This window comes from Podarcis bocagei (assembly GCF_964188305.1).
Source record: "Podarcis bocagei genome assembly, chromosome: 11".
Lineage (NCBI taxonomy): Eukaryota > Metazoa > Chordata > Lepidosauria > Squamata > Lacertidae > Podarcis > Podarcis bocagei.
The window spans coordinates 15,336,960-15,362,709 of record NC_138136.1 but is presented as its reverse complement, the minus strand read 5'-3'; the positions used below and the strand labels follow the sequence as shown (position 1 = coordinate 15,362,709).

Here is a 25,750-nt window from a genome sequence, read left to right as displayed (position 1 = left end):
ACATAATCAAAGGGTGAAGAAGTCAGCTGTAGTTCTGAAATTCTTGTTTCTTCCCTCGATTATGTAATGCTTGTACACAGCATGTTGCTTCCTTAACACTTGAAATTTTGAGTCTCAGGTACAAAAACACAAGCCTTTTTATTTTGAGTCATTATAATCATGTTAGAAACTCCCTGAATTATCAGAACCGTTTTTATCACAGTTCTCCAGAGCTGCATTAATATCCTAAACTGATTAACTATGAAAGGAGTACAACAGTATTAATTATGAAACACAGAAGTAGGTGGTCTGTTGGAAAGCATGCTTTCCATTTTAAGCCTGGAGTAACAATCATAGTAACACAACGCTGCTCATGTGACAGCTAGACAAAGAAGCCATTATGCATGGCTAGCTGGAGATGTAGCCTGCTCAAACCTATATTCAGGCAAAACTTGGCAGATCCAAGCTTAGAAAGTCTACTTTGTTAACACTCCTCCTTCCAGGCAGTTCTTCCAGAACTCCTGGGTTTCATTTCCTTAAGTAGACAAAAAAATGGGAGACTTACAGTATCCTTGTAATATTTGCTTTATGCAATATATGACATACAATTAAAGACAATTGAGATTTAGAATCAAGCAGAGCTCTAAAAGCTAGCAGATTTTCAGAGAGCAACTTGTGTGGCCACCCCCAATGTTGCATCCTTTGTTCCAGCTAATTCCAGCTAGAAGCTTTTAGATTTCTCTCAGCTTCTGCCTCTGTCTCAGTTTCAAACTCCAAAGTTAATTATTTCTTGCAAACTGTTTTAAGACTACCATAGATAGTCATTAAGAAATATTAATGTTCTTTTGTCAGTACTCAATCGACGGTGATCAAGGCAGCTAAACTCATAACAATATTATGGGATCAGTCACAGATTAAACCAAAGAAGTCCAGATTTGCTTTAATTATCCTGCTCATAGTGAGATAACAGGTGCAGGTCATATGCAGTAAGTTAGCCATTGAGTTACATTTTGATGTTCCATGTTCCATTCTTACCCTTTAATTTGATACTGTCTTCATTGGCTGGCAGTCTCATAGATCAGGCAATGAAGGGATTATCAAATGAAAGGTTAAATTGGAAGCTGTAACATTAAAATGTAAGGCATTATTGAACTTTTGCTTTGCTCCAATTTAGCCTTCCCCAACCTGTTGGCTTCCAGATGTTATTCCTGATCATTCCATCATTCCTGATCATTGGCCATGCAGGCTGGGGCTAGGAATATAAGAAAGCAGTGTTTGTTTTACTTCCTTTATGTTCAGCACATGCATCATTTTTTTCCATTCCGCTGCAATTCAGCTTCTGACAAAAACTGTGTTATTCGTCTTGCTGTCTGCTGTGGTGGAATTTTATGTGCTTAATTACAGTTAATCATGCTACCTGACCCTAGTGCACCGCAATACAAATGGGGGTGGGGGGGTCATCATTTATGTATTGTTTTGTGGACTGAAAGCGCCAGCAGTGAATACCGATAGTATTTGTTCCAGAAGTGAAAAATAAAAATCAACAAACACTGGCAATTTCCACTCCTGTTTCTGTTTCCTTTGGATTTATCCAACATCCCCAGCTGCAGTTGATGGGAACTGCCTTCAAAACATACCATGTTGAAGATAGCTGCTCTTTTTTTATCCCAGTAATGAATCTCAGGGCAGTGCTATTTAACTTATCCTGCCATTTCTAGCATTTGTATTTTTGACTGTGTGTAAAACAGACATTATATGTGTCCTTGCATTCTTGCAGTATATTTTGAATCATCACCTACCAATGATTCCAAAATATAATTGGCCGGCCCATCTAGGGGCATATATATTTGAAAGCAAGCTTTCATATGCATATCCCTAGCTCGTTGAGGATTTATATGCATTTGATATTTGAACCTAAAAAGCATGCAGTGAAGGCTACTGTGTGATGAGATCATAGCAATAACACAAGAAGGGGAGAGAAAAATTCATTCATCCTGGATCCCCTGGAAAGATGACCAGCACAGTCCTCAGTGATGCTCTAACTAGAGGTCACATATCGACAGCAGTTTACTGTCGTGCACATGTATTGCTGGATTGGAGCCACTGAGTCCTTCCTTGCTTGTTGATTCTGACTTCTGGCCTGTCTCATGATTCCTGGCTCCTGGCTCACCTCACACTGTTGCCCTCAGTCCAGTTCTGACAGACACCATAGAAGACAGAATCAATACTCAAAATGATAGTCTGGAACTCTGAACTGAAACCAGGAAGATGAAACACTCTGGAAATGAATGCCATGTCTTGCATTTAGGTACAAATAAATGAAAAGCACTACTATAGTATAGTATGAAGGACACTGAGCTTGTAGCAGTGCACACAATCTAGGTGACTCAGTGGAATACAAGCTGAACATGAGCCAGTGGTGTAGTGCAGCTGTTAGAAAAGCTATTGCAATCTTGGTCTGTATCAACAGAAACACAATGTCTAAATTACAGGAAGTAACAGCCCCCCCTTATTTTGCATACATATGAAATACTTTATCAAGTTCTGGGTGCCACATTTTTTGAAGAATCTAGATAAACCAGAGCATGTCCAAAAGAGTGGTCTGGTAAACCATGAAAAAAAATGCTGTGTAGAAGACTTGAGAAGAGAAGATTAAGAAATGAGAGTCTTAAAATATCTTGAGTGGTTTGTGGACATTTTGTACTACATTTGGGGAAAGATTCAATTAGCCTCCGTTCTCTTGCATTCACTTTCCAATAGGTCTTTGACTGCTGAATTTTCAGAGGAAAGAATGTGGTTCCACAAGTTGTGCAAAAAGGAGGTCCAGTCTATAATTCCTCATTTAAATCTTTGACAGTTCAAATGAGAAAAGATCTCACTCTTTAAACCCCACCATCCCATCTAGTCATAGAACTAAACTAGTTATGTTTTAATACTTGAATCAAATCTGATCCTATATGTTTTCTTTTATGTAGTGTCACAATATCCAAGATGTAGTCATAAATATTATTCTACTTTGTTTATAAGTTTTCATCTGGGGATTTGTTGTTTAGCTTTCTGGCATGGGAGAAGATAGGAGGTTGAAAAACTTTGCTAAGCCTCAGCAACTTGATAGCTTAAAACAGAAGCCTTGCTGGGCTTGCTTGCAGGATTTGAATGAACTAACAGCTCAGATTTAGTGAAGTTATCTTAATTAACCCTGACTTACACTACATTAATTGAATAATTGATGTTATAACTCACAAGGGTGTTTGCAGTGGTGAAAGGAAAACAAAAGCAGTTTCTTTGTCATTGCCAATGGAATTGTGTTAAATAATTTATCTTGTTTATTCAGTTAGCTGTCACTAATCTATTAAAAAAACTTTATTTATTTATATACATTTGGAAAAAGGTGTCAACAAAATTTGCTTCCAGGAGGATCATATAATCCACTGAGAAATCTGAAACTCTGTTTTGCTGTTTAGTTGTGTTACAATTTATAAGAGAGGGTGATGCCAGGTAAGCCATATTCAGAGTAGACCAATTGAAATCAATTTATATCAATTAAACTACTCAATTATTTGGTGATATCAAACTAAGAGTAGTTTCATTTAAAGATTCCACTTTTTATACTATGGGCATTATTAAGAACAGAAATCTGAGTTCTTACTGTTATAATCACTACTTCCTATATTCTACAGACAACACATAATTTATCACACTCTCCTAGATTTACCATTTTGGCTAACCTCACTTTTACTTATAATGACTGTAAAATATGATTAGAGTAATGCATGTTGAAATATGCAAAGTTTCCGAAAAGCCTAACAATTTGGAGCTACTAACACACTTGAATCAAGTCAGTGCAAGTCTCTAATGATTCCTGAGAATTGCCATCGATGATTTCTAACTAGGGAAGTAATCATGGTAAAACATGTTCAATAAATTTTTGATCATTGTCAGCAGTTAAGGAAAAAATTGAGGAGAATGTTGACACACCACCAGGCCTGAACCCAGAAACAGAGCCTGTCTAGGCTATCTGCTTCAGACATTCTTTCCATTGACTAGATCCAGCCTCCTAGGAAAAATGATCACTGTGACAACACAGCTGAATGGGTTAGAGTCGTTAGACGAATAAAGGCTTCACAAGTGTAGGGCTGAGCTAGACAGCCTGTTTCTATTCTGTAAGAGGCAACTTTGAAGAGAAGGAGCTTTATTTAACCATTTATTTTTTTAAAAAAACACCCTTGTTTCTGAGTCATGCAGACATGGCGGGTGGGGTGAGTAAAAGGCATTGTGTTCTATTAGAGAAGTACTTTGAAAGTGATGCCTTGGAGCTTTTCATGAACTATTGTTAAAGGGTGTTCTTGGGCTGCAGAACATCATTAATGACTTTAGTGGATTTTAATTATTGAATTTTTTTCCTGCAGATAAGTCACCTTCATTAAAATAATCACTTTTTTAAAAAATGACAGTCACATAAAACTGGCTATTTAATGTTTGTAAGATAGTATGGGAGAGCTGAGGAATTATTTTTGAAAATTACTCAATATAGTTGTTTTCTAGTTTCACCATTGCTCTATTTTTATAGAACAGTACTTAATAGTTTTGGGTGGAATCCAGTGTTGTGCAAGCAGATTTCTGCTCAGGAGACAGACTTTCATCTTCTCCCTCCTGCAGCCTTTGTGTGGCTGTAAAATCTGTTCCATAGGGTCCCCCAGCCCTCTGGAGCAAATTTTGAAGGCCCACAGGGGGTGCAGTGGGGAGAATAGAAAGATGAAGTCATACTGCATGCGTGGAATTACATTCTGCATGGGCAGCAATAGATAAACCCATGCCATTTAGACATCTAATTGCTATTATAGGAGCATAAAATCCAGCCATATTTATATTTATGGTGTATAGTTGCAGAGATTGTTGGTGCATACAGATAAAACAAAGCAGTTGGCGCTGTTTTTCTTCCCATAGAGCGAGACTGGAGTATTCCCACTTTCCCACTGCATTTACTCCCTAGGAAGTATGTTAGGGATTCCTGTCCAAAGCAGAATAATGAAAATACAACATAACATATTAATAGTACCTATCCTTTGCGTGTTGTCTCAGAATTAAGATGTATTCGGTTCAATGGAACTAACTTTCAGATAAGAAGTACTACAGTCTATGAAAGATTCCTTAACATTTACACACATTTACACACTCAAAATGTGACTGTCGCCATGCTGCAGTTTGCTTGGTCACAGAAAACTACAGCCTGATGACAACCTTCAGAGAGCTGCCAGGCCTTCACAGTAGTATTCGAGGGCAGTGTTGGTGGCAGGAAGGCCAGGCAATCTGCAGAGGAACAGTCACAGTAGTCCTCGGCAATTGTTCTGCTGCCACCACTGTCCACTTTACGGATGCCACCAATTGATCCTTCACTCCCAAGTAGGACTCCATGGTTGCCTGGGCAACCTGCTGCCATCTCTTTCCTCTTCATGGGAGGAAGTCTATAGGGGGGTTCCTCCATAGGTCGCCTGGACTGCCCCCACCTCACTCGTGAGAGAAGGTCTAAAGGGAGGGGGGTGCCTCTCCGTGGCTCATCTGGGCAGCTGCCAACTTCTTCCTTTTCGCAGGAGGATGTCTAAAGGACAAATTGCTTAGAATCGCTGCCTTAATTGGCTCCTTCTCTCAGATGTTTTGGTATTCTAGATTAGACTAAGGTAGGATATGAACTCCACTCATTGAACTGTTACTGCAGTACATGCGTACACAGAAAACCATGAGAAAAAATAACCGTGTTGAAGCACATCATGAATGATATGCCAATCTCTTATGACGAATGTCTGCTACTCCAATGTTGTAATCAAACATGGTAGCCATAGGTGACGAATGAGTAAGCTGGTGAAGGAGGGACAGAGTACTCCATTCTACTATGCAGCTAGCATAGATACCAAGCTTGCCACCGGAGAAGGGACACACACTTTCCCCATTTTCAGCATAAAAATGCATCAGGTTGTCTCAAGAAGGATGGAGCTCTTTGTTTCTCTGTCAGTTCCCAGCAGGCTAGCAATACTTTTGTGGGCTAATTTGAAAGGTGTACCAAATGGAAGAAATGTGTGTTCACTAAGTTCATAGTATGGAGGCGTGCTTCACCTATTTAACAAAGATATTTTTTAAAAAATATGAACCTCAGCATTTGAATTTTCCTTTAAACTCAAAGCACATTTTCACAGCTGTGTGTCATAAATTTGCACATCTCTCCTGTCATACACATCTCATTCTCACAATGCTGAAATAAAAAAGCTTCCAAGGCCCAGTACACACTAGCAAAGCTTTGACAAATGCAAAAAAAGTAATCTTGCTAGCCACAATTGGTAATTTACTTGTTTAAGCTTTAGTAGTTTTAAGGGACGATTCATTGGATGACAGAGGCCTGTGTGTAAATTGAAGATACTGTGCCCATTGAAAGGTACATTTGGAAGGTAGTACTTCTCAAAACATTTTTTCTCCCACATAACATTACATTAATCTTGAACTTTCCTCTGCATTATTTATATTCAGCCTGACAGTACACAGGATTAATCACAGATTTTGGACTGTTTTCAATTGTACTTAAAAGAGACCTTTCTCTGTGTGCAAGATGCGGAAACCCCTCTGAAGAGAGTGTCAGATGACAGAATTTACCAGTGTCACAGGAGTTTGGTGTATAAATTCACTGTTTAGCCTACTTTTATAATAGAGCTTTATTGCTACTTTAATCCACACCACATGCAGATGACCTGAGCAAACCCCACGGAAAGACAGAAGTCTTGTTGTGTGTATGTGAAACAGTTGCTCAAAATCTGATGCACCAGCTGTGGCTCGACTAGTTTGGAAGTCAAGGGAAACTTGATCTCTTAATCTTTTTTTTTCACCAGACAGATATTGTAAATAACAACTGTTTCCTAACTGTATTCTGTCAGTTAGGCAGAATACAAGGTTTGAATACAAGGCTTTAAAGAATCATGCTCAATGTGGTCAAAACGTTATATAGGAAAAGGGCATTAAGAGAAAATAAATTTATCCCCCACCCCCAGCAATATTTTTGTCTGGGTTTATTTGTCTTGTTCTGTAGCAGCGGCTGAATATTATGAATACAATCCAAAATACAGTGGTACCTTGGTTCTCAAACTTAATCCATTCCAGAAGTCTGTTCCAAAACCAAAGCGTTCCAAAACCAAAGTGCCCTTTCCCATAGAAAGTAATGCAAAATGGATTAATCCGTTCCAGACTTTTGAAAACAACCCCTAAAACAGCAATTTAACATGAACTTTACTGAATAATGAGACCATTGATCCATAAAATGAAAGCAATGATCAATGTACTGTATTGTCAAATAAATGACAGTATTGTAGATGATCAAAATTAAAATTAACTTTTTTTCTTACCTGCACTTACAATAGTCATTGTTTGGATGGGGGGCTTTTATCCATTTCCACAGTCACACACACAATCAATCAATCAATCAATCAATAGCTGAACTGGGTTCCACCCAGTCACAAAAACAAATTAACTGAAAAAGCCTCAAAAACAAAAACACAACATAAATAGCAAAAAGAAAAGCGCAAACTTAATCCATTCCGGAAGTCCGTTTGACTTCCAAAATGTTCAAAAACCAAGGTGCAGCTTCTGATTGTTGCAGGTGCCCCAGAAACAATAGCCGACAGCTGCATCGGATGTTCGGCTTCTGAAAAACATTTAATTCCGGGTTTTTGGCGTTTAAGAACCAAGGCGTTTGAGAATCAAGGTACCACTGTATTAAGTGTGCTTGTGCTCCAGTTGAAATCAATGGAACATTGCTGGGTGATTATATTCTCAAATCCCACAGATGTATCTGGCTCCTACCCTATATATATTTTAACTTTAATGTACTTTGATGTAATAGGGACCATTAATGATGGTTTCTGAAGGTAGTAAATTAGGGTAATCGGCAACAAAAAGCTACCCAGCAATCAGTGTCTTTTAAGTCTTTCATGACAGAATCCATGCATAATATCTGGGTAGCTTTCAATGACTAACAGTATATAATGTGAAAGAAACCATTAATACCAGTTGGGATGTAAAGTCTGCTCATGTAGTATGTAAGCCTTTTTTTGGCACAGAGTTTGACACACACACACACACACACACACACACACAGACACACTTCATACCCTCTCTCTCCAGTCAATCACTGTAAAGTGCTTCATAACACATGTTGCAATTAAGCTGTAGAACTTTCTCTCCCCCCCCCTTTTCTCTTAATTTTTACTATAGAGAATAACTTTAACAAAGTGCCTCATTAAGTCCATAGCCACAGATTTTATTTTAGGAGAAATGGAATTGAAATAGCTGTAAAACTTGGATTGTTGAATGCAGTATAACTCCTAGGTGCTTCCTTAGACAATGGTACCAATGACAATCCATTTTTGTAATGACAGATAAGCACCCTTTATCAGTACTATCCAGTTTCAAAAGGGGGTGCAGTCAGATTTAAATAATTCAATAAGTACTCTATAAGGAACATGGTTAAAGGACTGAAATCTTTTTTTTTGCTTATGTTAATAAAAATACACTCATCATTCATTTCCCTTCAAATTACTGCTCACAGCAAGGAATTAGCTTCCAAATTCACTTTCAGAAGGTTTCAGATAACCTGAAACCAGAGCCAATTTACATATTTTAATAGGATGATTTATCTTGGAAAAAATATTAATTACAACAAAAAGTCTTTGATTGTTAGGGTTTCTAAGGCAATGCCTTTGTTGGATCCTTTTAATGATGAAGCAGGCTGTCTCTAAAGCAGATTCTGTTCACATTAAAGGAAATGAATGTGAGAGTTTAATGACATGGGGCATCTTTTTTCTTTTTTTAAAGTAGCATTAAGAAAAGTTAGATTGATATGAATAACAATTGAGAACTTTGATATCAAATTGGTATGAAATTATCAAAGTGTTTTCTGTGCAGAATGTATAGGTTTGTTTACCACTATTAAATTAGTGTATATAGCATTATTTTGTATTTCGACTGCCAAATATCAGATGCTGTTTTAAAAGTAATTTCATTCATTCACCGGTTCCTCATTGTGGAATGAGGAAAGGTATGTACAGCAGGGCAGAACATGCTGCAGTGATGACATATCCCCATTCTGTATACTTTTATGGCATTTGTAGGCTCTGGATCATGAAATGTGGTGTCTGGTGGGCCACTTTCTTCCATGGCTTTCTGTAGTAGATCATGCAAGGAAAAAATGGCCTGGCTATACCCTTTGAGAATATGTGGAGTCTATTTTGAATTTTTTAAAATAAAAGCACAAGGTATGCTATATCTGAGGAGGATGAACTCTGTTCTGTTAAAAGAACTGTTTGAGAAAATCCCTAGGTCAAAGCTTTCCAAACACTGTATCGTGACACATTAGTCAGTGTGTTGTGCGGATGCTCCCCACGCTCCTCCCAGAGCTAGAAAAAGGTTAGTTTAACCCCCAGTTTGCTAGTAAAACTGAATTACTGTGTCGTGAAATGATGCATGTCTAAAAAGTGTGTCACCAACATGAAATGTTTGGAAAGCTCTATCCTAGGTGAATTCATCCAACCAATTTTAATGTGAAACTGATATAAAACATAATCCAAATAAATATTCTGAAAAGCTTAAACTTTTATATCGATAGGTTTGTTTTGTTTCTGCAAGCAGTAATTAACTTATAGCTTTTTCATAAAATGTTTATTGCAGGTTCCTAAGGTTATGTATATCCTAAATTTTTAAAGTTGCTAATACTTTTAACATAACTTCTTTTGGAATGCCTAGAAACAGAAGGACTAGTCTTTGCTTCTTTTCTGATATAGTACCTGTTTTTGTTTATGTGCACCACAAGTCTTCTATTATTTGTGGCCAACATTTTTTAAAAAGCAAGATGCTATTGCATTTATAAAGAATATTACTCTACGCCTCTTCAGGTATACTGTTATTTTAAAACTATTTTTTGAGCTCTCTTTTCTATATATTCATAGATAAGTTAACTTGCATTTTCTCAAAATACAGTTTTGACATTTGATGCCTTAGCCTTCATTCTAGGCCCTTAAAATACTCTTCATTATATTAACTTTTTCAAATGCTTAAGGTATATTTTCCTTTATTTGAGTTCGTCAGTAAAGACCTAATGCTCGTTATGGCAGTCCTCCATACCAAATGAGTTAACGATTTGCCTTGTAAATTTATATTCTACTTTATGTGCCATGAGCCAGATTATAAGGCATGTGACAGAATGTGAAAATATATACATGTGTGAAAATGATTTCCTAGTGCACTGCTCCTACTGCATTTAATGCCTGTTATCTATTAACACTGCAAGCAGAATCGATAAAAGCAATCAAGTTTATTCATAGCCACAAGTTAACATGAGACTAATCACTGCTGACAAGATTGGGTCAGATACAAGTTTTGATAAGGTCAGCATTGGTTGCTTTAATTAATGTTTCTGTCTGTCAACAAAAGATAACATTTTTGTTTTTATGTCCAAAGTCCCACATTGCTGCCTTGTGTTCGTTGTTTATTGTCTAAGAATACATTATGAGCAGAGATTGTGTACAGCAAAAGCTATACTGAGGTTTCAATACCTGTGGGACCAGAATGTATGAAAGAATTAGCAATAATCGTTGGACTGGTCCTGTCCTATAGATGCTGAGCATTTAGTGACCTCACTGCCTGCTGCTGCACGTTCTGAACCAGTCTGTAGTACATTTGCACATGCTTAGAGCTCCTGCCATGGGGTTGAGAATGCTGTTTGATGGGGTGTAGATGTACAATAATGTGGGGTGCTGGTTGTGCCTCTGGATGCCGATGCATGTCCTAGGGATGCTGGTGGCGCTGTGGTCTAAACCGCTTAGCCTCTTGGGATTGCCAGTCAGAAGGTTGGTGGTTCGAATCCCCGCAACAGGGTGAGCTCTCATTGCTGTGTTCCAGCTCCTGCCAACCTAGCAGTTCAAAAGCACGCCAGTGCAAGTAGATAAATAGCTACCGCTGCTGCGGAAAGGTAAACGGCATTTCCGTGTTGTCTGGTTTCCATCACGGTGCCCTGTTGCACTAGAAATGATTTAGTCATGCTGGCCACATGACCCGGAAAGTTGTCTGTGGACAAATTCTGGCTCCCTTGGCCTGAAAGCAGGATGAGTGTTGCAACCCCATAGTAGCTTTTGACTGTACCTAACCGTCCGGGGGTCCTTTACCTTTTTTTAACTTTTACCTGCGTGTCCTAGGCATGTTCCCTGTCTTGGATTTTTTACCTTAGTTGGAAGGATACCTGTGCAAGTACAAGTGTATGCACATAGAGTTCTCTACAGCAAGTGTGGGCAACATTTTTCAGCCCCAAAGGCAACATTCTCTGGAGGGCAACATTGCAAGAGCCACTTTCCAGTGGAGAATGTGGGTGAGGCAGAAGCAAAGGTGGGCAAAGAAATGGATATGACTCCTGCATTTGTACAGTATTGCAGCTATACAAAAGCCGGGGGGGGGGGGTTTATAGACATGCTTTTACATGCATCCCTCCCATCTAGGCAAGCAAGTTAGAGTGATTATCACAGTTCAAGGACTCATTCCAGCTAGGCAAAAGGACCCATGAAGGGTTTGGCCTGGGGAGAGGGCACATAAACTGGAGGGCCAGAGGGAGAACTCTGGAAGGCCGTGTTTGGCTCATGGTCTCGAGGTTCCCCACCATGAGGGTGAGAATGCTGACAGGGATCTTCATCCCTGTGGAGGTAGCCCTGTGCGTGCATATATCTGTGTTTGTGTAATCTTGCTTTGAACTTGCATGGCCACCCTTCTTGCGGAGCATTCTACACTGGCTCCCAGTATGTTTCTGAGCACAATTCAAAGTATTGCTGCTGACCTTTAAAGCCCTAAACAGCTTCAGCACTGTACCTGAAGGAACGCCTCCACCTCCATCGTTCAGCCCAGAAACTTAGTCCAGCTTTGTAGGTCTTCTGGCAGTTCCCTTCCTGCAAGAAGTGAAGTTACAGGGAACCAGGCAGAGGGTCTTCTCAGTAGTGGCACCCTTCCTGTGGAACACCCTCCTTTCCGATGTCAAGGAGAGAAATAACTACACAAATTTTAGAAGTCATCTGAAGGCAGCCTTGTATCAGGAAGTTTTTTTTATGCTTGATGTCTCACTGTGTTTTTATATTTTGTTGTTAAGTCACCCAGAGTGGCTATGGCAACCCAGTCATATGGGTGGGCTATTTATTATTATTATTATTATTATTATTATTATTATTATTATTATTATTATTATTATTATTATTCAGGGAACATGATGCCAGCTTGTGTGTGGCACAAAGGGAGCAGGGCTAGTCCACATATTCTTGCTTTCCCTTTCTTGTATTTAGTACCTGTGGTTACTGCATAGCAAGCAGCCAAATATTCTGATGTAAAAGTTGTTTACTATTCCATTACCCTTATTGCACAAAAAGAAAGCTGTATGAAGAACAGCATATGCCATTTCATACAGTTCTAGCTGTGAGGTGCCTTGCATATATTGTGGGGCTACAACTTGCATCAGCCTTAGCCAGCCTGGCCAAAAGCCAGGGATGATGGATGTTGTAGTACAACAACATCTGGAGGGTGCCAGGTTGACTACCTCTGTTCTAGTGGGTCTGAAATAGCCCACCCCAAACCCATTGCTGTTGTTTTCCAAACCAGTTTAGTGCCGTTCATTTTGTGGTCTGCTCTGTGAGCAGAATAATCACCATTCTAAGTGGATGAAAACTTTAAACCTGCTATTCTTGCAGCTGTCATATGATGTGCAGCTGTTTAGATGATAGCTGGGCTCATGGAAACACATTCCCATTTATAAAGTCCTTTAGCACACTACTGGGATTTCAGCTTCTCCAAAGTGCTTTTGAGAACAGAGCACCATTTCAATATATGATTAGCAAAGAAAATATTAAAATTATGCTAAAAAAGGTATATACGGTATGTGATCACAAAGGTAGACTCGTATGTGAATAAATTGCCATTGCTAATTAATTTTTTTGGGGGGATTCTTACTTTGAAAGAGATCTGGAGTGGTCATACCAAAGAAGTTTTTACTGTCCTATAATTTTCTTTCCAATGGAAATATGTGGTGTTTCTTTAACTGCACGGTTTATTTTCCAGGGATACTAATAGAAAATCTAAACCAGTAATTTCTTTGCTTTTCTGATATTGGGTGGATCCAGATAGCTGCCGCATGCCAGACTAAGACGCCCTCAGGTGTCTGCCAAATCCCATGGGTTCCTGTTCACAGTTAGGACAATGGTGGACTTTAACTAGTGTTTACAAATCCACTTCACGTTCTTGATTGCACTTTTGTTTGAAGCTAACCATGGTTATTATTAACAATGGTGCAAATGCAATGCTTTTCAAAAAAACGAATTTCGAAAAATGCAAACTCACATTTAAGAGGGAGGCAAAGAGTATGAAAGCCCACAGTTCACTCACAATACCTCAATCCTGCTTATGGGACTGGACATGTTAGATCTGCACTAGGTTTCATTCAAATCACAGAAAACTAGGAAATCCCTCAGGGAAAGGGATTAGCGAGAGTGTGCCAAGCTAGTATCCTTGAATAAAAACCATCCCCTAACCATTACCTTTTTGTTGATTATTATGCAAGAGTGTGCCATCTCATTTCAGATCCTGTCCTCTTTTATGCAACTATCTACCACTGCCAGATTTTTTAAAGAATTTTTTTTTTACTACTGCAACTATTTCTCATAATCGCAAACAATGCTATCTTTCCACCAGTTATATGGGATAGTCAGTAGTTTGTCTCTAAGTTTTACTCATAGTAGACTCATTGAAATTAATGGACCCAGGTGACACGTCTATTAATTTTCAATAGGTCTACTCTGAGTAGGACTAACATTGGATTCTACCCAATACCTTTTATAAGGTAAAGGTGAAGGACCCCAGGATGGTTAAGTCCAGTCGAATTTGACTATGGGGTGCAGCGCTCATCTCCGCTTTCAGGCTGAGGGAGCCGGCGTTTGTCTGCAGACTTTTCCAGGTCGTGTGGCCCACATGACTAAACCACTTCTGGAGCAATGGAACACTGATGGAAGATAGAGCGCACAGAAACACCATTTTCCTTCCCACTGCAGCAATACCTATTTATCTATTTGTGCTGGTATGCTTTCGAATTGCTAGGTTGGCAGGAGCTCAGACAAAGCTCCCAATAAGTATCAGCATTTACCTTGACATGTCATTTCTACTGTGACACTCACTTATGTAATCTTCCATCTGGGGGCCTTGAAAAGTGGTCACTGGGTATCTTTTTAAAAATGTTCTTTATAAACAACATAACTGACATATGAAACTTTCAACCCCTTTATAGTTTGTGTTGTCAGTGTTGTTCATTCAGTTATGAGGAATCCTTGAGACCTTTATATTAATGTATCATTTAGAAATGCATTTCTGCATACTGTAGATAGAGTTAAATCTTCTACATTTTTTTTGCTAATATAAACACTTTAGCAATGCTAATCAGTTGTACTGATTTTCTGTTTTGATTTTCCTTAATAATTAAGCAAAAGAACTAGGATGCAATCAAGTTGTACACTAGGGGGTTCATGCAAATAGTTGAGTCTTCTTTTTTACATTAATCTTTTTTGTTAGAGGCATTCAGTAGGAAATTTATTGACATTTTAAGAAAAGGAAATACAATTTACCTGCATAATCTGCTTTAATAAGGGAAATCACTGCTTCATTGTAAATTAAACTGCAAGTGCACAACTTTTCATTCCTGGTTAATATAGCTTATTGACTACCACAGTATTAATGCTACTTAAGGAGCTTTCAAATCTTGACATGCATAGAACAAAGGGCTTGTGTAGCTGAGAAGTGCAGAAACCCATGAATGCAATTTAGCTCAGCCTAGTCTTATGCTGGTTTTTCCTCAACTGTTCTCTGGTACTGGAAGCAAATCTAGAATGGATATTGCTGCTTACAGGATATTTGCAGTTCAACGGCAGCATGTTTGCTTTGAATGCAGAAGATCCCCGATTCAATACCTGGCATCTTAGCTAGGAATGTTGTCTGTCTAAAATGCCAGAGAGCTGCTGTTAATCAGTGTTGACAATACTGAGCTAGATGGACCAGTGGTGTGGTTTGTTTTAAGGTGGCTTTCTATGTTCCTAGGCAGCAGTCTTGCTTGCTGTGGCGACACTGGTGTCTTGTGCAATAAACATAAACTTCTAAGAGCAGAGTCATATCCCATGCACAAGCAAATATTTACCAGTGATCTATGGCTTGTTGGAAACAAATGCATCCTAAAGGCCATTCACTGTCATTCTTTTAGTCCACGGGTGTCAAACACAAGGCCCGCAGGCCGAATCCGGCCCACCAGACCTTGTCATGTGGCCCGTGTAGTCTGGTCTATATATATCTGTGAGGGAAGCTTGGGCTATGGCGCGCACAGGGCGCCTCGGGTCCCTTCTGCGCAGGCGCAGGCCTCCCCCTCCTCCAGCTACCTAGCCGAGACTTATTTGACACGGCGAGGGCGGGGTTGGATATGGGAGGCCGCTGCTGCTGCTCTCAACTTCTTTTCGGGCTCGCCGGGGTGAAATAAGTCCCGGCGGGAGCGCAGCGCGCCTGCCCGAGGTGGAACGCGGAGAAGGGCAGAGCCGGCTTCGCGCGCGTTGGAGAGAGGGAGACCGAGAGCGCGCTTGTTTTTCGGGAGCGTGCCCTGTGAATACTCGGGGCGGCTTGCTTTTGCTTTGCTTTTCTTTATTTGTTTCTTTAGGCGGGTTTCCGCGCTGCCCAATGAACAGCATCCTCTGCCTCTGGGGATTCGCGATTCAAAAGCAAATTCGATACGCAAGTGCATGTTTTGTAAATAACGTCAGGCGCGGCTTCCGCAGGGTGCGCGTTGCAAAAATTTATATATGGAAAAAAAGCTGATAAGGAATTGGTTTATTTTTTAGGGTACAGTGGTACCCCGCAAGACGAACGCCTCGCGAGACGAAAAACTCGCAAAACGAAAGGTTTTTTCGTTTTCAAGTTGCCTCGCAAGACGAATTTCCCTATGGGCTTGCTTCGCAAAACGAAGCTTGCCCCAGGGACAGCGGGTCTTCTCTTTTGAAGCAAGGGGGGGTGGAGAGAAGCGATCTTCTCCCTGCAGCCCCAGGTCCCACTTCTCCCCACCGCCCCTTGCTTCAAAAGAGGTCCGGGAACACCTTCCCCCACCGCCCCGCTTCGGAACGGTGCTCCGAAGCGGGGCGGGGGGGGGGTGGGAACACCTTCCTCCACCGCCTGGCTTCGGAACAGTGCTCCGAAGCGGGGCGGGGGGGGTGGGAACACCTTCCCCCACCGCCCCGCTTCGGAAAGGTGCTCCGAAGCGGGGCGGGGGGGTGGGAACAACTTCCCCCACCACCCCGCTTCGGAACGGTGCTCCGAAGCGGGGCGGGGGGGGGGGCGGGAACACCTTCTGAAGGCTGGTGGGGGGCAAAAGTCTTTGTCCCCCCTGCCTGCCTTCCCAGGGGCTTTTAAATCGCCCCGGACAGCGGAGAAGTCCTCCGCTGTCCCGGGGCGATTTTAAAATGCCGCCCGCCAGCATTTTAAGATTTTTAAGATTTTTTAAAATGCTGGGGGTGGGAAGAAAAGCCCTTATCCCCCCCCCCAGCCTTCAGAAGAGGTCCGGGGACAGATTGTCCCCGGACCTGGTCTGAAGGCGGTTTCCCTAGGAACGCATTAATTGATTTTCAATGCATTCCTATGGGAAACCGTGCATCGCAAGACGAAAAACTCGCAAGACGAAGAGACTTGCGGAACGAATTAATTTCGTCTTGCGAGGCACCACTGTATTTACACATCATGCAATTTTCCTCTCAATGTTATTACAGGGTCCGGCCATCAGTTCCCACCCTCCTCAAAGGTTTAGGGTAGGTAGCAAAGGGGAAAAAATCCAAACAAATGCTCAATTAAAATTTGGGGAATGAGAAAAATTAAAACCTGCACATCTTGTGTAACTTAAACACCAAGCCAAACAGGAAACAATTTTTATATTCATATATGTATTCAAATGAAATCAAGGTGTAGTGTTCCATGAGCCAGAAGCTCTGCATTACTTAATCCAGCTGTTAAAGGTGTCATGGGCTTTGAAGACACTCGAACTCGAACCGGCCCTTTGAGGGTGACCAAACTGCTGATGCGGCCCCCGATGAATTTGAGTTTGACACCCCTGTTTTAGTCTCTCTCCCCCTACTCTTTCAAGGTTTGTGTTAATCTTCTATGAGTTCTGTTGATTATATCCCTAGAAGCAGAATTAGAGCAGTGAAGGAAGCCCATTTATAAATAGTCAATGGAAAGTTGACTAAGGCTGCAGTCCTGTACTTACAGACCCTCCAAGCGTCCCTATTTTCCAGGGATGTCCCTGAATTTAGAGAAGCTGTCCCGGTTTCTGATTTGACCCTAGAATGTCCCGCTTTTCCTCAGGATGTCCCTAATTTCATTGGAGAAATGTTGAGGATATGGTAGGATGTCCCTATTTTCATCAGAGAAATGTTGCAGGATATGGAGTTATCTGACCCTTGAGCCATCTAAAGGCAGCCCTGTATAGGGAAGTTTTTTAATGTTTAATGTTTTATTATGTTTTTCTATATATTGGAAGCCTCCCAGAGTGGCTGGTGCAACCCAGTCAGATGGGCCGGATATAAATAGTAAAATTATTATTATGGAATAGGACGTACCTATTTTCTTCAGATAAATGTTGGAGGGTATGTACACAGCTCAGGACCGCAATACCTCAAGGACCGCCTTTCTCCATATGAACCTACCTGGACCCTGAGAACATCTTCTGAGGCCCTTCTTTGTGTGCCTCTCCATGATAGGTCCAGAGGGTGGCAATGTATCTTTTCTGCAGTGGTTCTCCATTTGTGGAATGCTCTCCCCAGGGAGAATCTGCTAGCATCTTCATTATACACCTTTAGGTGCCAAGCAAAAACGTTCCTCTTTAACCAGGCCTTTGGCTGATTGACATCCAATGCCCTTTTAAAATGTGTTGTGGAAGGGGGGATAATTGGCTAGTTTTTGTTTTTATGTATTTTGTGTTTTTATAGTGTGATTTTATGTTGTGAACAGCCCTGAGACCTGTGAGTATAGGGCAGTATACAAATTAAATTAAATTAATTATTAATAGTAATTATACTCACAAGCTGGAAGTAAGCGCCACTTAACTCGGTCGGACCTACTTTTGAGTAGGCATGCTATGACTGCACTGCATATTAAATAAACAAAAGTGACCTGTGTGATCTAGTCTGTTGCATCCGAGAACTGCATCCTAGAACATCCCCTACCTTGCTGAAGAAGATATTAACATGCAATTCTCAACTCCTTCATGTCACTGGAAGTATGAGTTCTTCCCCACTTATACAATGATACACCTGTGCCAAGTTTATTGTGCTTTCCACCATTCAGACACCAGTTCTTATTTTCATATATCCACTCCTATAGTCCCATCTGAAACAGGTTGCTTCATCCTCCATCAATGCAAGGTTGGACTTGGTTGTAACAAGTACCTAACAGTAATATTAGCAATTGTTTTCTCTTTTCACACAGGGCTATTCTCTGAAAAAGATGGTTCTTTATTTGGACTGGTTTGTTCACTTCCCTCTCATACTTTTGTACCACTGGGTGACTGCAACTTTATCCCTAAATCTTGAGGATCCAAATGTCTGTAGCCACTGGGAGAGGTAACATTTAAGAGCTATTTTGCTAGTAGTTTATGTCCATGTCCATGTTTATTTAAAGTGCATACTGCATGTATGAAAATAGATCTGTGTGCTCTGTATCCCAAAGCAAGCTATATAGAAAAAAAATGCATCACTGAGCCCCCCCCCCCCATATATTCTACTTTAAAATATATCCATGCCTGGAATGGGAAATAGAAACCATTACAGTGGTACCTCGGGTTACAAACACTTTGGGTTACAAATTCCACTAACCTGGAAGTAGTACCTTGGGTTGAGAACTTTGCCCCAGGATGAGAACGGAAATTGTGCACTGGCAACACTGCGGCAGTAGGAGACCTCATTAGCAAAAGCATACCTCAGGTTAAGAACGGTTTCGGGTCAAGAATGGACCTCCAGAACGAATTACGTTCGTAACCCGAGGTACCACTGTATAAATACCAGACACACTATAAATGGAAACCTTTAATCCAATTAACTCTGTGGGAGAATGTGCATATTCAAATTAGCCCTATTGGAAGCCATCCAGGTATAATTATGAAGCTTTTAAAATCTACCTTAAAACTTGTTGGTTTAATTATTTTCACATGGGAGGAAAATACAGCTATAATTTCAGTGCAGTGTGTCTTCCACTGGCAACTCTGTGCATACAAAGGGATGTGTGCACAGAGCTGTCTCCTTTGCTTAAATGAATGAAGGAATTACATATACAGGAGGAGCACAGAATATCCACTGGAGTTCTCATGCATACAGAGAGTTGAAGGGCTCTGGGTGAACATTTAGCACCATACCAAGCTTGCAAAAGCAAATTCAGATGCTTTTTTTACTCATTTTGGAGCCTTCAATTTTTTGTGTCTTTTCATGTAAACATCTGAAACATTGATTGCATGTTGTTTGATCCAGCGTTAGTTGTGCTTAGACCTACTGAAATCAATGGGATTTGCCGTAAGTTTGCCTAAATTTAAGTTTCATAGATTTCAAAAGGTCTTCTCTAAGCATAACAAAGTCTGAATCTAGCCCCTAAAACTAGTAGAAACCATCATTATATATATGTTTGACTGGTGATTATTTCTAAATATAGTATTCTTTCATTCTTCTTCCAATATTCAGGGGTGTGGCAAGAGGGAAGAACATATAAACCACCATCTGGAAAGTTACCATACCACTAGCAGTTGCACTGGAATAGATGGTAGTCAACAAATTACTTGTTGCTGCTTGAATCTTTGGCAATCCTAAAGGATAATTCCAACTAAATTGCGAACGTAGGGGGAAAGAATGAGATACTAGCTTCGAAGTGAATTAAGAATGAGCAGAGCACCAGGTTTATGCAGCACACTGGTGTGTACAGTCCTATGAAACTCACTGGGACTTATTTATACAGTAGTAGGTTAGCATAGGAGCATGAGACACCTTAGTGAAATTGCACTTTTTTCTTTGGCAATGATAAACAGAAACTGCTGTCCTGTGTAATTCATGTAGGTACTCTCCAAGGAACCTTTATAGTTACTGTAGTTAGACTTTTCATACATATTTTTGAGGGGTATTCATTCATTCATTTTTTAAAAAAACCCAAAACAAGTTTATTCAGATGAGCGCCACATACTGAAACTGCTATAGATTTGGAATTAAGGAAGCAGGATTTCAATTCTCACATATTCAAATCTAAGTGGCGAGATTGCTTTTCTAGGTGCAAATCACATTTCCTCACATTTTGTGGTCCTCATTTTCAGAGTAAGAATATTTGTATGGATCATCCAAATGTAGCACCACATTTGTTATATTAATGGAAATTTTATTAAAATGTTAACTATGAACAATAGTTCAGAAAAGCATTCTGGTTCACAATCCATTTCTAATGTTTGCTCTAATCCTTTATCTGTTGGGACACCTCTGAACACAAATGATAGAAAGTGGAAGAAAACATTGCCTTAAAAAGTGGAAAACTCCTTTAGTAGATGCTGGCTGAAAACAGGCACTTACTTTCTGGGCTGCAACAAAACATTAGATGAATATATGCACGCAGGTCTGCACCAAGGAAAAAAAGTTTGCCACTCATCCTCATAGTTTACAATACTTTTCTGCAATCAAAGATGTAACTATAGTAAGCAGATAGTATTTGATGTAGAACAATTTAAAGACTAATTGATTGGTTTTGTCTGAAACATGGTGAGTGTTCACTCTCACAGATAATATCTCTGAAATGTTGGTAAACCTATATATTTGTTTCCCTCATAATTATACTTTATTTCACTTAACAATCGTTCTAGTAGAGTACATACTTAATATTTTTGTTTTGTTTCTGTGCAGCTATTCTGTTACAGTCCAAGAATCCTATCCACACCCTTTTGATCAAATTTACTATACCAGCTGCACAGACATTCTGAACTGGTTTAAATGCACACGACACAGGTGATTCGCTTATAAACAATAAACTATGTTCTTATATTGCATTGCTAGAATAATCCTTTGTAGGTGATTAATGATTGTTTCACGTTAAAAAGAGTCTAGAATAATTTATATCAAGCACAATGAGATCATATGAGTGCAACCATAGTTTGCATGCCGGCATGTGTGTGCTTCTGGGTATAAGTTATCCAAAGTAAGACTATGAGGTAGATAATCCTCTCAAGTGCTCACTGTATTTTACAAAGGATTATTGGGCTGTGGAAGATTGTGTGAGGTACTAGTGTGAAAATATGTTCCCTTTCTTTAGAGAATTACAGAGAGACTTGTAATGTTGATGCAGTGGCTTATTCAGTTTTTACTATCTGAAAATAGGAATTGATCAAGCAGTTCTGTAGCATGCCTGCCATGTATTTTGATGGATCTTGTTATATGGGATACAGTGGTACCCCGCAAGACGAATGCCTCGCAAGACGGAAAACCCGCAAGACGAAAGGGTTTTCTGTTTTGGAGGCGCTTCGCAAGACGAATTTCCCTATGGGCTTGCATCGCAAGACGAAAGCCCATAGGGAAATGCTGGCGGTCGGGAGCAAAGACTTTCTCCCACAGCCGGCCTTCAGAAGAGGACCTCTTCTGAAGGCCGGCGGGGGGCAAAAGTCTTTGCTCCCCCCGCCTGCCTTCCCCCCCGCCTGCCCCGGGCGATCTTAAAATGCTGGCGGGCGGGAGCGAAGCGTTCGCTGCCGACCCCCAGCATTTTAAAATCTCCAAGGGACAGCAGAGAAGTCTCTGTCCCGGGGAGGTTTTAAAATGCTGGGGGTCGGGAGCGTTCGCTGCCGACCCCCAGCATTTTAAAACGATGTTCCGAAGTGGGGAGGTGGGGCGGGAACATCTGCCCCAGCCGCCCCACTTCGGAACGATGTTCCGAAGGGGGGAGGGGGGCGGGAACAGCTGCCCCATCCGCCCCACTTCGGAACGATGTTCCGAAGGGGGGAGGGGGGGCGGGAACAGCTGCCCCAGCCGCCCCACTTCGGAACGATGTTCCGAAGTGGGGGGGTGGGGCGGGAACAGCTGCCCCAGCCGCCCCTCTTCGGAACGATGTTCCGAAGGGGGGAGGTGGGGCGGGAACATCTGCCCCATCCGCCCCACTTCGGAACGATGTTCCGAAGGGGGGAGGGGGGGCGGGAACAGCTGCCCCAGCCGCCCCACTTCGGAACGATGTTCCGAAGGGGGGAGGTGGGGCGGGAACAGCTGCCCCAGCCGCCCCACTTCGGAACGATGTTCCGAAGGGAGGAGGTGGGGCGGGAACAGCTGCCCCATCCGCCCCACTTCGGAACGATGTTCCGAAGGGGGGAGGGGGGGCGGGAACAGCTGCCCCAGCCGCCCCACTTCGGAACGATGTTCCGAAGTGGGGGGGTGGGGCGGGAACAGCTGCCCCAGCCGCCCCTCTTCGGAACGATGTTCCGAAGGGGGGAGGTGGGGCGGGAACAGCTGCCCCATCCGCCCCACTTCGGAACGATGTTCCGAAGGGGGGAGGGGGGGCGGGAACAGCTGCCCCAGCCGCCCCACTTCGGAACGATGTTCCGAAGGGGGGAGGTGGGGCGGGAACAGCTGCCCCAGCCGCCCCACTTCGGAACGATGTTCCGAAGGGGGGAGGTGGGGCGGGAACAGCTGCCCCAGCCGCCCCACTTCGGAACGATGTTCCGAAGGGGGGAGGTGGGGCGGGAACAGCTGCCCCATCCGCCCCACTTCGGAACGATGTTCCGAAGGGGGGAGGTGGGGCGGGAACAGCTGCCCCAGCCGCCCCACTTCGGAACGATGTTCCGAAGGGGGGAGGTGGGGCGGGAACAGCTGCCCCAGCCGCCCCACTTCGGAACGCTGTTCCGAAGTGGGGAGGTGGGGCGGGAACAGCTGCCCCAGCCGCCCCACTTCGGAATGATGTTCCGAAGGGGGGAGGTGGGGCGGGAACAGCTGCCCCAGCCGCCCCACTTCGGAACGATGTTCCGAAGGGGGGAGGGGGGGCGGGAACATCTGCCCCATCCGCCCCACTTCGGAACGATGTTCCGAAGGGGGGAGGGGGGCGGGAACAGCTGCCCCAGCCGCCCCACTTCGGAACGATGTTCCGAAGGGGGGAGGTGGGGCGGGAACAGCTGCCCCATCCGCCCCACTTCCGAACGCTGTTCCGAAGTGGGGAGGTGGGGCGGGAACAGCTGCCCCAGCCGCCCCACTTCGGAACGATGTTCCGAAGGGGGGAGGGGGGTGGGAACAGCTGCCCCAGCTGCCGGGCTTCGTAGCGCTGCTGCGAAGCCGGGCGGGGGGGTGGGAACACCTTCTGAAGGCGGGCAGGGGGCGAAAGTCTTTGCTCCCCCCTGCCTGCCTTCCCAGGGGCTTTTAAATCGCCCCGGACAGCGGAGAAGTCCTCCGCTGTCCGGGGCGATTTTAAAATGCCGCCCGCCAGCATTTTAAGATCCCCCGGACAGCGGAGAAGTCCTCCGCTGTCCCAGGGTTTTTTAAAATGCTGGGGGTGGGAAGAAAAGCCCTTGTCCCCCCCCCCCAGCCTTCAGAAGAGGTCCGGGGACAGACTGTCCCCGGACCTGGCCTGAAGGTGGTTTCCCTAGGAACGCATTAATTGATTTTCAATGCATTCCTATGGGAAACCGTGCATCGCAAGACGAAAAACCCGCAAGACGAAGAGAATTGCGGAACGAATTAATTTCGTCTTGCGAGGCACCACTGTATAACCATAGAGGGTGGTCATTTTTCAATGCTTCTTGAACAGTAGAGAAATGAGGGCACTTCAGATTTTATGCTTGTACTGATGGTGCCATGAGCCACTGCAGTAACGTATGCTGTGACTCTGGCATGTGTTTTTCTCATGGTGGCCCCAGTTCCCTGGAATTCTCACTTCATTTTCTGCCAAGCCTCCCCAAATTACTGTATTTTATATCTGTTCTTAGTAATGATAGGATTAATGGTTTTTCTTTCTTTCTCTACACCACACAGGTATTCCTTGAATGTAGAGCAATTACTAAATTCTGAAATAAATAAATTCCTCTTCAAGTTCAGCTCAATTAAATCAGTGTGTATAACTACACAAATTCTGCTGTGTTAACCCTATGCTAGTGTTCTCCAGATGATGTTGGATTGCAGCTTTCATCATCCTAAACCATTGGCCATGATGATGGAGTCTTGTGGGAGATGGAGTCCAACAACATCTGGAGGGTATTGACTACCTCTGGGATAGAATGGCTATGTCTGATCAATCCAGTTTCCCACATATGAAGGATGCATTGCTGGCTTGAGTTCTAATAATTATTCAGCTTGTTTATGTTTGTATCTGAAAGTCTTAAGATATTTTTTGAAATAGTTGAACAGTCCAATATAGAATTAGTGGGAGGAATACTTAATTAACAAAGGAAAAGGAGGGTTGATTTATAGGTCAGCAATATCCCTAATTATCCATAGTTGGTTATATTCAAGTACTTGTTAACAAATTTTGCTTTCATGTGTTTTAATAGAATCAGTTACCGTACTGCCTATAGGCATGGAGAAAAAACTATGTACAGGCGGAAATCTCAGTGTTGCCCTGGATTTTATGAAAGCAGAGAAATGTGTATCCGTAAGTAAACTGATTTTTGCTACTATCACATTAGAATTTGCTTAAGTAATCAAGATTTCAGTTCTATGTGTACAACTTTTGGAGAAGTGTATTAGTGTTTCCCGTGACTATCTGATCTCTGAGAACAGGAGTCCAAATGACCATTGCCTGAGAACTCAAATGCTTCTTTAAAGAAATGTAAGGCTGGTTTGGTGATTTGCTGATGATTATCTTGACATCCACTGTGGGGCAATTGAGGGGAAAGCACACAGTAGCTGACGGGAGGCAAGGGTAAAGTCAGGGGCTGTCTTCATTTGGCACTGTGCAAGTGAGAAGTTGCTGACTGTCTATCAATCTGTGGCATTGACTGCTGACACTAACAGAGGCTCTTAGTCAGTTAGTTTGTTCCCAAGCCCAATTCAATACACTCACATTAGTGTTCAAAGTCCTTAAGCGACTTATGCCCCAAATATCTGGGGGGGGGGGAACACCTCCTTCCCTACATATACTCTCAGGGTACACATCAGCAGAGGGAGGTAAAAAAGGTAAAGGACCCCTGGACGGTTAGGTCCAGTCAAAGGCGACTATGGGGTGCGGCGCTCATCTCGCTTTCAGGCTGAGGGAGCCGGCGTGGGTCCACAGACAGCTTTCTGGGTCATGTGGCCAGCATGACTGAACTGCTTCTGGTGCAATGGGACACCGTGACAGAAACCAGAGTGCATGAAAACGCTGTTTCCCTTCCCACCGCAGCAGTACCTATTTATCTACTTGCACAGGCATGCATTCAAACTGCTAGGTTGGCAGGAGCTGAGACAGAGCAACGGGAGCTCACCCCGTTGCGGGAATTCCAACTGCCGACCTGCTGATTGGCAAGCCCAAGAGGCTCAGTGGTTTAGACCACAGTGCCACCCACGTCCCATCTTGAGGGAGCCATCTTGGTAGCTCCACTGCTCTAATAAGTTCAGTGTTTGTGTGGCTTGGGAGAGGGCATTTTCTGTGGCAGCTACTAGATGGAGGAATTCCCTTCCCACATAGGTATGCCTGGCACCTTTATTGTAAAGTTTCCATTGTATGTTAAAGA

The 25,750-nt window shown here is 42.5% G+C and overlaps 1 protein-coding gene across 1 annotated transcript in view; it reads left to right on the top strand.

Moving 5' to 3' along the window:
* The window catches only part of MEGF10 (multiple EGF like domains 10), a 125,782-nt gene that overhangs the window by 10,953 nt on the left and 89,079 nt on the right, over positions 1-25,750 (top strand). Inside the window, exons 2-4 of the mRNA XM_081213575.1 lie at positions 18,541-18,674; positions 20,979-21,080; positions 24,590-24,690. Of these exons, the coding sequence (XP_081069701.1) occupies positions 18,559-18,674; positions 20,979-21,080; positions 24,590-24,690 (319 nt within the window). The 5' untranslated portion in view covers positions 18,541-18,558. The remainder of the gene's footprint in view (positions 1-18,540; positions 18,675-20,978; positions 21,081-24,589; positions 24,691-25,750) is intronic.